We start from the raw sequence: 14,773 nt of genomic DNA, 5'->3' as shown, positions 1-14,773 counted from the left end.
ATTATGGAACGGTGATAATCGGTATTATAACGAAACATATGTTGACGATATCTCACAGAACAAACCATACAGACTATGAAATTAGCCAGTGCAAACATTTCTAAATAGAAGAACATCTCTAATTAATGGACCAATATGACAGGGAAAGGGCACGGAATACCAAAAAAGTTGTAAAAAAAGAAACTGGTTAATTATTAAAGAACAAATTCAAAAACTTAACAAAATTAAACCAACAGAAAAATAATCAATACTAAAATAATAGTTAATGCTACTAATCAGGTGCCACAGTAATGGGAGAAATGTGGTGCTGCAGTCACAATTAACATTACAGGAAATTTTGATAATATTTGGAGGCCTTCCAGATTTATGTCATTACCAGAAATTCTTGACCCTGCCACACTATCAACTGAAATAACATTCACTGAAATGAAATAAATGGTTGATGAAGTTGAAATCAATATAAATGTAAAAAAAAATGAAGATCTGAATCCCTATTTAATGAAAATTTGTGCCACACTGAAATTCAAAGCTAGATTTCATGCCATTTCGAGCAAAATCCTTACTCATTATGCTAGATTAGCACACTTTGAGATCTAATAAACTTTCATTGTCAATTATGTTTCCACCTATGATTTCTGAGAGGTACTATAAGAGGCTCTCCCACGGAAAATGTGCGAATAGCACCACTACTGAACTTATCAATGACTACAATCTCTGCATAATACATAAAAGTAAAAATTCTTATTCTGAATGGAATGCTTTTATAAATTCATGGTTAGCTTCTATCAGTGCATCTGGTTTGATGCAAGACATACCTTAATAACAATCACTGTGCGAATACAATAGAATTAATTCAAAATGAATAATTTTAAAAGACTTATTTGTTTAAGTAAAAACTAAGTATTTTAAAGGTATCTGCAAATTTTATGAATTATGTACAGTCAGTTTGGCCTTCGTTATGTGAGATTCCTTACAAACATAGAAAAAAATTACAAACAGTGTTAAAATAATATTTAAGATGCAAAATATTTACAGAGGCCACAGCCTTTTTAACATAAAATGATACATTCAGAGTCCGTTGTATTCAGTTTGGGAAATACTGCATGTAACAAATTATATAAGTATGATGTGTGCTATATACGTCTTTCTGTTCAACTTGTTCAACACTGGCATAAACCACTTGTTCAGTTATTGCTGATTTTGCAGTATAATTGTATCAGTGATCCTTACACCTCACATTTTCATGCACTTCACATAACACACATCTTATGCAATTGTGAAGCAGGTGTTCTTTCAACTGCACTGTTCTCAATCTTCGGGAACAAGCAAATTAATGTTTCCCTCAGTTTGATGTCCCAAGAAGACTTCCTCACCACCCCTCAAGCACAATGGGGTGGTAAGAGATGGACCACGTCTCTCCTGCAACAGAAAGTTCTTTGTGTTATGCACCATGTAGGACTATACTTACTCGATCTGACAGCTATAGATTTCTTAGACAGCAGCAACAGCAACAACATTCTACTGAACAAGACCCAGAAATCGTGCAATTAAAAAAATTGCATATCAAATATAGTGTTCTTAACAGAGTTTAAGTTTATTAATGTAATGTGCACATTCAGTTAATTGCATCCCATATGCAAATTTTTAAAATGCTTGATTTTCATATTACGACACACATTAACTTTTAAAACAGTTGTAAACCTTTTATCTTACATGATTTGTAGCAAAAATTTTTCAACTTTTAGCAGTTTCATCTCATTTTTTAACTGTGTACCAATTCTCCTTACATGACATGTAACCTTTAAGATGTTCATTGTGTCACATTATGCAGTGCCCCTAAAGTGTCATGCATGACAATCACTCCAGAAAAGCCGGCCGAAGTGGCCGTGCGGTTAAAGGCGCTGCAGTCTGGAACCGCAAGACCGCTACGGTCGCAGGTTCGAATCCTGCCTCGGGCATGGATGTTTGTGATGTCCTTAGGTTAGTTAGGTTTAACCAGTTCTAAGTTCTAGGGGACTAATGACCTCAGCAGTTGAGTCCCATAGTGCTCAGAGCCATTTGAACCATTTGAACTCCAGAAAAGACTCACTCTTTCAGTTTGTTAGTGACAATCATTTTTTGTCTGCCTCTTGACTTAAAAAATGCCTTTTGTTCATTATGTATGGAATTTACTGTTCAGTCTATCATTTTTTAGAAACCTTTTGAAGTTTCACTAGATTGGATAGCTCACTGACAACTGTTACTCTCATAAGGACTGTTGCCGAGTGTCACTCAGGACCTTCATTTCTGGAGTTCTATAAACCATGAATTAGTGCTCACTGCAGTCTCAGTGCATGCAAATGAGTCACCATCCACAACACTGAGGATCTACCAGCTGGCATAGTGGGTCACTGTTACACTACATACAATCTGAGTACCAGAAGTAGAGACGGTCATTGAAGTGACACTGATGTCACTAGTGACAGAATGCGAGCTTAGATAGACCTTGAGAACTGAGGAAAATACCCATGACCCTATGACAGAAGCATCAGGAGCAGAATAAATGAGATGTGCTACTGATGCAAACATGTAAGTGACACAGGATATAGATTCAGATGATTGGCAATACTAGCACTGATTCACACATACCACCACCACCACCACCACCACCACAACAAACAATTTAAGTCATTAAGTGAGAAAAAGAAATTATTTTTTGAGTAATAACTTTTGCCCAAATGGATAAAAACACAGTACAGAGCACACACGTGAGTAGTGGAGCCTTCAGTTAATATAACAACAAGTAAGGCACCTGAACAAAACATTATTAACCTTCAGGAGACATCACACTAATACCATGTAACACTGTTTCTAGCCTTGATAATGACATTAATTCGGCAAAGAAGAGAATCCACCTGAATTTACTCAGTGATTATTATTCATGTAGTGCTTCCGGAAATACTCTTCATGAATATGTAAAAGAAGGGGCAACCCTTGGTCGCTGAGAATACTGAAGTCAACATCCTAGTTTGTATGTACAGTAAGCTGAAGTCATGGTACAAGAAATACCCCCCAAAACATCACAGAATCAACTGTGGCCCGAATTGCACACTGCAGATTAAACACCTCATTGTATCATTTGAAACAAGGCAAAACTGTGACTCGTTTGACAACACTACATGCCTCCAATCAGCTGCTGTCTGATTACTTTGTTGCTTTGGTCCACTGAAGACATGCAGGTTTATGTATCGCTATGAGTAAAGGCCTTTTGTGAGGTACTGCATGTCACCTTTGCTACATTTGCTCGGAAAATGGATGCCACAGACCTGGATTCACTGACAGCAGCAATTCCTCTCAAGTTGGAAACTAATTGTCATTGTCATTGACACACTTGTAATTGATCTTCATCAGTTAAGATATTTTTACGAGTACTGCACTTATTCTGCATTACACGGCTGCAAGTTGCACACCGTTCCCTTAGACACATCGGACAGACCACACTGATACAACGATAAATAGGGCAACTTCATTCACAATGTACTCATGGGCATGTTCAAACACAATAGATCTTTTCTGCCACTCTGTAATGTCTCCTCATCTTACTGTAGTGATTCCATACAACTGACTGGCAAATAGTCGGTCACTGCTATGACTTACATCAGCAATGGATGGTCACATGATTGCCTGGTACAAGTTGTACACCACCTGTAATGCTCTTAAGTGACCAGCTTGCTCATTAAGAGAGTTACTGATATTTCATTTGTTGAGCTTACTATTGCACTCTTGTATATAGTAGCACGTTTGTGTACACTTATAATGGGTCTTTGGCCAGCCATCACTCTCATTTTAATAAATGTTCAATTCTATTTCTTACCTTATTATTTTACCATCTGAACATATTAAAATGTCCCGCCCACTTCTACAACATTCTGAAATAATTTTACATTCAATAACTTGAAAACATTAAGAAACAAACAACTTTTTCTTATTCAATCTCATTAGTACAATCACTGGAGCATTTTTCAGAAGCAGTCTACACAACCGCCACCATGTGGCATTTCTCTCTAGTGGCCTTACTTCACTCTCCCAATTTTAAATTATTTTCCTACAGAAGTAGTCCATACTTATTTATATTGTGTGTATTTAAAACACACACAGAACTTTGGATGCCATTCTCTTACAGGAATATGTTACTTAAACACGAACAGTGATATTTAATGGGCACACACTTAAGGAGAACACTTTCACAAAATGGGAACATAATGCTGACTGTGAGAAATGCAGATGTGGTAGAAAAAGCTATGAAATTTTAGAAACAACACTTTAAAGATATATTGAAACGTTGATAGGCACATAAAAAGAAGACTGAAAACCTGCCTAAGCATCCAGACAACATACTCAGGATATATATGTGGTAAATGAGAAAAAATTCACAGATTTCCCAGTTAAAAATACACTTTTTTCCAGGTGAAAATACACATTTTCTGTGCTAAGTGACAGTATATTTTCCCTCAGGACTGTAAAACTTATCAATCCTTTGAATGGTTAAGGTCTTATACACTGACATAGAACTTCCCGGCACTTTAGAAAACAAACTCCAGAAAAGAAACGTATTTTGGAAAGATCTTTGATGTACAGCAACACGTACGCTGCATATTTTCGTATTATGATAGCCTACATATTTTTGTACTGTGAAAGTAAATATTCAAATTCCACCAAACACAGCATGTTAGCTTCCAAAGCATTGAAATTGAGGTTGCGATGTGCTTTTGTAAGCCAATCACAGCTCATGTCACATGATCTTGCAAGCCACTGATAGCAGATATTCAGAGCACAGGACACATGATGAAGTCAGCCAATAGTAACATCCCTGTTAAGTAGTACAAATACAAAAATAGGAAAAGTTAATGGGTTAAATTAATATGCATAGTGTATCTACAAGAAAAGCTAAGCTTTCACATATAATATTGGTCTTTTTTCTGTATGTGTTCCACTTCATCAGACAAATGTGCTGGTAAAATTTTGAATGTATGGTCTTCTGGGCTCAAAATTCTTATAAGTGGCTGACCTTCGAAGTGTTAAGCTTGAAATAAGAATCAAATGCTCTGTGATTTAAGAAATTCAAATCACATTGACACACGTAACATAATTTATTTTGCGTAAAACGAAATTTACTTTGAAAGTAACGCTTTCAAACCACCATTCACAGTACTTTCTTGTGACCTGTTAGAATTCACTTCAGCAGTTGTCAAGAGTGCGCCAGAAAACGCACAAACGCACATTACCGCCCGTGCACAGCTATGATGATGTAGGAAGCCCTTATGTTTGTATGTACATATACAGCATTAAGAGATCTTATATTACATCATAAACGAAACAGGACATCAGAGAATACTCCAAGAGCATTGGAATTTCGTAAACCATACTAAAAATGTGTAATTTGCCTTAAAGTGCACATACATATGTCCAAATTCACAAAGAAGTGACCCCCAACTTGATATTAAGCTTTTCACTATGGTTTTTGGGATGCAAATTTTCTTGAAGTAGCAGTACTGCATTATCTCATGTTTGGTTTTCTATTATGGCGGAAGAAAAGCCCTCAAAATTCAGCAAACTGTTGACACTAGCCAACAGTGCTTCAAATAAATTGACTGCCTTTGCGGAAAAAGATTAATAAAAGCCAAATTTCTTTTGCAAATTAACAAAAATAACTTGAGTGCTCTGCAAGTCAACAATGCCCGACTGCCAAAAACACTGAAATAAAATCAGAAAACTGAAACTAATAACATATTTTAGCCTTTCATAATTATGTGAATGTATTTTAATTCACTTGATAGTTACCAGCCACAGAAATCCATTTTGTTTTCATTTGACGTGAGACATGTAAATGAAGAGGAAACAATACAATCACTAAATGTAAACAGGGGTCACGCGAAAACTACCCCCCTCCCCGCTATAGCTCAGACAGGTTTGCACATGCATGAATCTGGCAGCTTGTGCACGCCAGAAAATTTTTTCCAGATAACATCCTGCTGCTCGTTGCTATTGCCAATACAGCTAACAGCCACACTTCAAGTACCCAGAATCAGGAGAAGGTATTGCTCATACGTTGCTCAACTGTGGATGCACATGAGCCCACTGGCAACTGCCCAAACAAACCTAATGTAAACTGTTGTGATGTCACGCTCTTCGGAAGCAGTATGTTGTTATGAAGTATTTCATAGTCTTCATCCTAAAGCCTTTGACACATTTTGCTGCTGGCAGACGCTTGTGTGTGCACTGTGTTTTGTTATTGTAAATGGCACATTTTCTTTGGAACTTAAGTTTCATCCACCCCCCCCCCCCCCCCCCCCTGGTTCAGTGTTTTTCTGCAGTGGCGGGCTAAAGTAAAATTCTGTGTTGGAGTATTAGTTCTTACTAGTCAAAACAACAAAAATTTAACAGAAAACTGGAACGAAAAATTCCCTGAGTTTTTTTCCAGATGAAAAAATTTCCAGATTTTTCCCGGATTTCCCAATGCGTAATACCCTGTATACTCCTCCAGAGCTATCACTGAATACACATGACTGGCTCCTGTGTCAGCTGACAACAATATACCAGTATTATAGTGCTAGCTCCATCAGAGATGGAACTCAAGCTCAGACAGGACAAGGATGAGAAAGCCATGTTCTTTCCATAGGAACTTTTCCAGCATTCATCTTTTAGGGACTCTATCAAAACCTAAAACTAGATGGTCAGACAGATTTGAAACTAGTTCTTCCAAAGTGCGAGTCTAGTGGTCTCACTAATGTGTCACTTTGCTGTTCTCTGATACGTGAAATGGCATGAACTGTCACCTTATCAGTACTGTCACCACACATTATCACATCTTATTCAGTAAAGAGATTACATCTACTTCCAAAAATCATATCTGAAACATGCATACTGTTTATTATTGAGATGAATCATAATTTTATTAAACAAATGTCAACTAACAGAAATCATTGTTGTCCTCTTCCATCGAGAGCCGTTACAGCGGCCACATGTCTGCGTGGGCACTAAGCTCAGACTGATAGTGCGATTGCCACAGTCTTCACACTTGAAGAATCGTTTGCAAGTCTCGACTACATACACCCGATGTCCTTGCGAACGACAAAATTCTGATGCCTGAAGTGCCAGGTACTTGCACTGGAACACAAAAAAATTAGTTTAAGTATTTAGTAATAAATTATTTTATTATGCTATTAACTTAAATCTACAGTGAAGGTAGATCACTCGTCTGCAACAGACCCAAGTTCAACAATAGTGATACTGCACAAAAAAGTACGTGATACTAAAGTGTGACATAAAATGTGAGACACACTTTAATGAGACAAAGGAGACTGATATGGCAGATACTGAAATGAGACTCAAAACCTTATTCTTATCTAGATAAAAATAGTAACACACCAATAACCCAAAGACTAGTTTGAACACCAAAGTGTTTTACATGAGAAAGCCCTCATGGGAGGTAATGTTATCTCATGTTTATTGCATACAAAAATGATTGCACAATTGAAGGTCAAGTTAAGCAACAGAAAAAATTTTGTATCAACCAACAATCTGATGTGTACCCATTTTTTAAAAAAAGAAACTGTACTGATCCTTCATGTCTACCTCCTGAAGAAATACTATTGTTTCCTCTGTCTTAATGACAAATGAAACAAAATTTTACCATTTTTACTGATCTACACTGCAACACCATACATGACCCCAAACCTTACAGATTTCTCAAAACATCTGAGCCCATCATGTTCACTAGCCAAAGATATTTTGTCATAAAGTAATTTACTGTAATGAAATGAAACAACATCAGAATTTTCCAATTATACAGCAAAGTATGGGATTTCACTTTAATAAAAATAACACTCGTGGCCACAAACAATTATTTGAATACTACTGTTATGAGTGATACCAAAAGAGACAGACGGATTGGCTGAAAAGAAGGTCATACTGAAAGAGATCCACATTTCTGAGGAAGAAAGGAGGCAAAGCTGGAGGATAAAGTATCAAAGATAATACATGAACTGTGCTAACTATTCCGCAAATGACTGATGAAAGTGAGAAGCATAGAAGAAAATGGGGGGGGGGGGGGGGGGGGACAATAAATAGACAGAAAAATTAGAAGTGTTGCGAATAGTGTAAATTGGGGTTTGGTGGGCAGGGGGTGGGAGTGCACACCACTGTAAAAAATGAATAATAAAAAATAAAAAGGAATAACAATTTCATTAAATACAAAAATGGGTAGCATGCTAAGCCGTGGAGGGTGAGGGTGATAGCACATGCTGAAGAGGAGGTTCATATCAGCAGAGTTCAGGGAAAGTCATGCTAGGTTGGAGGATACAAATGGCTCTTGCAGTACAGCACACATTTGGGTATCCTAGGCCATTCATCATGCTCAGCAACTACGTACTGGACATCCTCAAGACACAGACACTTCACCAGTGCCCACTAATGCATTCTACATTTTTTGCGATTATTGTTCATACACAGAAAAATCACACAATGAACACACTTAAATTGGTAAATGTCATGAATAGTTTTTCACATGTGGACTGCCTTCCCTTTGGTGTTGCATTTTCTGAATGTGAGATGCTGGAGCAGGATGTAATTCGAGGGGTGGGAGGGAAAGGGGTTGGGTGCATTGGGGCAGATTTTACACCAGGAACATTTCCAGAAATGGGCATCATGGTGAACAGTTGGTGATTTGGAAATATCGTAAAGTTTTACATGCATATTGTGAGGGTTACAAGGCTAAAAGTATGCAACTCTGAATGTTATGGGGAGGATAGCAGGAAGTGATCTTATCAAAAGTCTTCACTGAAAAAGGTCGTAGTCCTAATGAGCAATCTTTTGAAACATTCAACACTTACTTTATACTGAATAATGAATGGAGACTGCTCAAGAAATTTGGGTTTCAACAAGGTTAGTGGGATAGTCGCAGGAAAACAAGACTGGGTGTAGATCACTGGTGGTAAGTGCTGAGAGATTCATTTTTGAAGATTGTACCTTTTCCATGGATATCTAGAATATTAGAAAGGGAGCATTAGACACAGACAGAGTGGAATCTGTTAAAATGGAGATGGTATTTTTTGTTGGATGGCTTTATGTGGGACACAGATGGGGGAGAAATACAACAGATAAAAGTAGAGATAAATGGAGGAGCCATTTGGAAGAATGTCAGAGTAGCTACTACCACCAGCCATGAAGTAATTGTTGAAAGTGAAGGAGAAGAAGAAGAAGAAGAAGAAGAAGAAGAAGATGATGATGATGATTAGAATTTGGATGCTAACCTCAACATCTTGATATGTCAATATTCAGGATGGTGGCATGGGATTTGGAAAAGGTTGTGATCTGTTTGTGAATTTCATAAATTTCAGAAAACAATTTAAAAATTATACAATTTCATCTTAAGATGTATTTGTGCCAGCCAAACCAAAACAAAACATTAAAGCAAATAACACACTATTGAACAATGAAATACATAAAGTGAGCCAAAAGCAAATAACCCAATATGAAGGCCAACATACAGTGGTATGGTACACATGCTTGTGTGTGTGTGTGTGTGTGTGTGTGTGTGTGTGTGTTGGGGGGGGGGGGGGGGTGAGAGAGAGAGAGAGAGAGAGAGAGAGAGAGAGTTAACTCCACAGCATACTGAAAAGCATCTGGAATTCACATGCATTACTGAGAGAGAGAGAGAGAGAGAGAGAGAGAGAGAGAGAGAGAGAGAGTTAACTCCACAGCATACTGAAAAGCATCTGGAATTCACATGCATTACTGAACTGCATGTTCGAATTGGATGTGCCACATAAAATTGATGTCAAGTGAGCCTGAAGACACAGCTTGATACATGTCTAAGCTGTATCTCTGCTTAATCATCATAGACGATCACTGTCTTAAGTGACTGTCCATCAAAACGGAAAGTACCATATATGGTGTCAGAAATACACAGCAGCTATGAGTCAGTTTTTGTACACAGTTCTATTTACATGGTATCAAAATCTGGTGTCCCCTTATTCGCACTATGAATACAACAGTTTTTGTATGGGAACACAATGTTTCGTATATCAGTTAGAACAAGCTATGGAGACAAGAATAAAGATAGCAAAGGATGTCACGAACAATGAAAAACTGGTAACTACAATCAACTAAATGCAGCAGCACTGTCATTACCAGTAGAATATCACTGGTCACAAAAATGAGAGGAGGCAGTACTTCGTCTAAATAATGTTCCTGTATCTATGCTTGTAAACAAGTTACCACAGTGTCTAAATGCCTGTATCAGCCCTCAAAGGAGAGTTGATCATGTGGCCTCTTGCATGTTGACAGCATGTATTAATCCTCATCTTCTGCTTACATATGCTAATATGGCACTATAGCAGTTAATAGCTCATGAGAAATGCTAATGTATCTTTTTCAGTTTGTGTTATAGCATCTTTGTGCTTCACAGACTGACAAAGAGTATCCTTTGTCTCTCTCATTGTTGTGATGTCATTGCATCTTCCATTTGACAATTTTACAATGAAATAATTAAATTTTGAACACCTAAGTAATACCCCGTGGATTCACTTTTATGCCTGCTGTATGGCAGCACAGTAACTAGCAGTCTTCAATATCACCAGACACTGTGTGTGGGATATAACCTTCAGTGACTACACGGAAGAGTTGCGACAAAGAATAAAGGCCAAATAAATAATAATTATATTTCTAGTGTTCACATTTATCGCAGTATACTTAAAGTTGTGTTATTATATAACTGAGTTTACGTAATTCAGTGATCATTTTGTCACTGCAAACTAAACTGATCTATCTGGCAATGGGTGACTCCTTGTAGATGGAGGGATTTTTTCATCTGAAGCTGTAATTGCAAAAGTAACACAAGCAGTTGTGTCAGTTAACCCTATTTCTCAATATACAACCAAACAAAGTCGTTGCAGCAAAACTCATCGCATGCTCTCACCTTGGCATTATCACCAATAAAATTTACCTCTTAGGATTAGCCAGCTAATAGATTACACAAGTCATAATCAACTAAGTATTCTTAGTGTATCCAAGGCAGTGAATTAAATTAATGCAGATCAAAATCCACTGTGACACTGATACCTATTTTATCATGCAGGCTACTTGAGTTCTAGTCTCCATCAGATCGAAATTTCTCTACAGTGTGGCCTTGTTGTCTAACACAAGAACAAGGTCAACTTGCACTAACCTGCCATTATCACCCTTTTTCATTTATCATTCTACCAATTTTAGTTCATTTCAATGCATTCATATTTCTTCAGATTTATTTATTTTCCTACTTCTGTCTATTTACTACATTTTGTGGCTTCCTTCACTGTGTATTGTTCTCTGTTTGAGGTCCATTATTTATTGCTTCTTTCCCCCTTTACAGTTGCATCAACTAGACGTCTACTTTCAAGTTATTGTTAACATATTTTAGTCTCATTTACTGACTTTGGTGGCATTTCATTGTTAATATTCCTCTCATCTTACACAGCTATTTCTCATTCACTTAATTGTGAAATGGCAATCTCCCTCCAAGTCATTTTCCTTTTCCAGATGGGGACACTCTCTTTTTGTAGTCGAAAATAACTGATCTACGGTAAACATGGTATTTTCTATAAGTAATTTCAATTTGAAAGTGGGTAACCCTGAGAGATTAAAAGCAAGTTAACAAATTTAGAGCCTAATAGGTATTTTCTACATGCCATTAACACTAAGTGTCACTCAGTTCTACAAAGCGGGAATTTTATTTTTAGCTCGTCCTCATTCCAGTCGGTGAAAATATTTTTTCATCAAATTTCCATTTTCATAACTCCATGTTATTTCTAAAATAAAAACAAGTACACAAATAATAATGTAAAAATTGCCTCAGTCCTAGGTTATGAAATTCAGAGTACACCAAAATCAAAAATAACAATTATTCAACATTCAAGAATTGAAGACCAATACAAGGACACAAAGCTTCACACTGTATTCCCATTACAATTCACGATGATGAAGTACAGGTAAGTCTGTGTCTATAACTTTATAGATTGAGCAATGAATTTTCTTACCTTGGGACAGCGCACAGCCTTACAAGGCACCTTGTATGTAGTGAGCATCTTCTCTTCTAGTTGTTCCTTCTTTTCCAGGTTATTGAAGTATTCTGCTTCAGCTTCCAAATCCCTTGCTTCTATCAGTGTAGTATGTTTGGAACTCACACCCATCAGCCGCCTGAATTTTTCCATTTGAGATACACGTTCCTTTTCGCACTCTTTTTCTGCAAAAGTTAAGCCTGTTAGAAGTGGAAGTGTGTTCAAGTGAAGAAGAGGGGCAGGGGGTATATGGGGTATAGGGGGGGGGGGGCAAAGGAGCAGGGGTGGAGTCGAGGGAGGGAAGGAGGGAGGGAGGGGGGGAGGGGGGGGAGAGAGAGAGAGAGAGAGAGAGAGAGAGAGAGAGAGAGAGAGAGAGAGAGAGAGTGTTTCCCTGAGTATAATCTAAATATTACTTCTAAGGAACTTTTTAAAATGTTTTTCCTGTGGAAATAAGTAACTATAGTAGGCAGTCAACGAAAGGAAATTGGGGGGGGGGGGGGGGGCAGGAAATCATGAACAACATACACTGTGGTCATAAGAGTCTTGAGATAGCGATATGCACAGATATTGATGGCTGTAGTATCATGTACACAAGGTACAAAAGGGCAATATATTGACAGAGCCAACATTAGTACTCTGGTGATTCATGTAAAAAGGTGTCCGACATGATTATGGCCGCACGACGGGAATTAACGGACTTTGATCAGGGAATGGTAGTTGGAGCTAGACAAATGGGACATTTCATTTGGGAAATTGTTTAGGAATTCAATATTCCAGCATCCACAGTGTCATGAGTGTGCAAAGAACACCAAATTTCAGGCAACACCTCTCAGCATGGACAATGCAGTGGCCGATGGTCTTCACTTAATGACAAAAAGTAGCATCCTCTGCATAGAGTTGTCACTGCTAACAGACAAGCAACCCTGTGTGAAATAATCACATAAATCAATGTGTGACACAAAAAATGTATCTGTTAGGATAGTGTGGTGAAATTTGGCATTAATGGGCTATTGCAGCAGACGACAACTAACAGCATGACATCGCCTGCAATGCCTTTCCTGGCTCATGACCATATTGGTTGGACCCTGGACCCTAGAAGACTGGATATCTGTGGCATGGTCAAATGAATTCCAATTTCAGTTGGTGAGTGCTGATGGTAGCATTCAAGTTTGTCGCATACCACATGAACCATGAACCAAGCTATGAACAAGGCACTGTGCAAGCTGGTGGTGGCTTTGTAATAGTGTGGTCTGTATTTATTTTGAATGGACTGGGCCCTTTGGTCCAACTGAACCCATCATTGACTGGAAATGGTTATGTTTTGGTACTTGAGACCATTTGCAGCCATTCAACGTCAGAATTTTTATGGATGACAGAGTGCCATGACAATATCACCAGGCCACAATTGTTCTCAGGATGATTTAGCCACCCAGATCGCCCGACATGAAGCCCATCGAACATTTATGGGACATAACTGAGAAGTCAGTTTGTGCGTAACATCCTTTAATGTCAACACTTTTGCAATTATGGATGGCTATAAAGGCAGTATGGCTCAATATTTCTAAGGACTTGTTGAGTCCCTGCCACGTCAAGTTCCTGCCCTAAGGCAGCCAAAAGAAGGTCCGATAATCTGATATTAGGACGTATCCCACGACTTTTGTCACCTTGATCTGCTAAAAATCCTCAGCAGTGTAGTGTGAGCGTTGGGGTTGGCTGGGGGTGGTATTGAAAGATAACTTTCTTAAATTTTTCTCAAATAACTCAAAGTCTCTAGCGAAACTGTTTCCCAGTGCAAAATTAAACTACATTAAATTTGCAAAAAAAAAAAAAAAAAACATATTCATTTTTCTTAAGGACTAACAATGTATGCATTGCAGAAGATGGAAAAATTGCAGATTATTAAAAATATTATTGTAACAGTACAAAGTTAATGTTTATCTATAAATGTGTGGGTTAATAACAAATATGAAATATGTATACAGCATCTAAGTGCAATAGAGTCATATTAAGGGATAATTGCATTCCAGGGTGTTATCAGGATGGAGGGGGGAAATATGTGGGGTAGAAGAATGAGGGGAAACTAGGTCACCAGATTGTGTTCACACACTTCGTTCCTTCATATGTTTGCAAACCTAAGGTAAAGCAGGTACCCACTCTACCTGCCTCACTACATCACAAGAAGCATCAACAGGGTGTTCACAAATTTACATGGACCATCCACAGCACACCTCATGAATCACTTGCTATGAAGTGGACAAACATGCCTGGGAAGTGTTTATTTTGCACAAAATGAGTTAACACTACACAGAGTGCACATATGAATTACTAGTAACAGTAATGCAATTAATGCATATGGGCAGAATCTATATAAATTTCTGCTTGCTGTTCTACACTGCTAGAGGGGAAATTAATTCTTAGTCATCCTGTATGGCATCTGTAGTGTTATTCTGGAAAGGTAATTTCTCCACCATGAGTGCTGCTCCCTTTTCAGTTTACAGACAGATTACACCACACCAGCATTCCCTGTTCAATTCTCTTAGGCGAGTAGACAAAATAGTTTCAGTGAGCTCGTGTTTATATTTATATAGTGGGGTTATTTTCTATTTATTAAGTAAATACCTATTTGCAGCTGTTAAGTGAGGTATTACGTAAAAAAAGAGCTGTCAACCACACTGAAGAGCCTTTTTCAAGTGTAACAT

General features: G+C 37.8%; 1 protein-coding gene across 1 annotated transcript in view; it reads right to left on the bottom strand.

Moving 5' to 3' along the window:
• Positions 1 to 738: 738 nt before the first annotated feature.
• The window catches only part of LOC126234600 (protein MCM10 homolog), a 110,132-nt gene continuing 96,097 nt past the window's right edge, over positions 739 to 14,773 (bottom strand). The window contains exons 15-17 of the mRNA XM_049943319.1: positions 12,054 to 12,259; positions 6,955 to 7,146; positions 739 to 1,419 (exon numbers count right to left, since the gene is read on the bottom strand). Coding sequence (XP_049799276.1) covers positions 1,309 to 1,419; positions 6,955 to 7,146; positions 12,054 to 12,259 — 509 coding nt within the window. The 3' untranslated portion in view covers positions 739 to 1,308. The remainder of the gene's footprint in view (positions 1,420 to 6,954; positions 7,147 to 12,053; positions 12,260 to 14,773) is intronic.

This window comes from Schistocerca nitens, chromosome 2, assembly GCF_023898315.1.
Source record: "Schistocerca nitens isolate TAMUIC-IGC-003100 chromosome 2, iqSchNite1.1, whole genome shotgun sequence".
NCBI classification, from domain to species: Eukaryota; Metazoa; Arthropoda; class Insecta; order Orthoptera; family Acrididae; genus Schistocerca; species Schistocerca nitens.
Note: the sequence above shows the minus strand (reverse complement) of the source record. Positions and strands in the feature narration are given on the sequence as shown.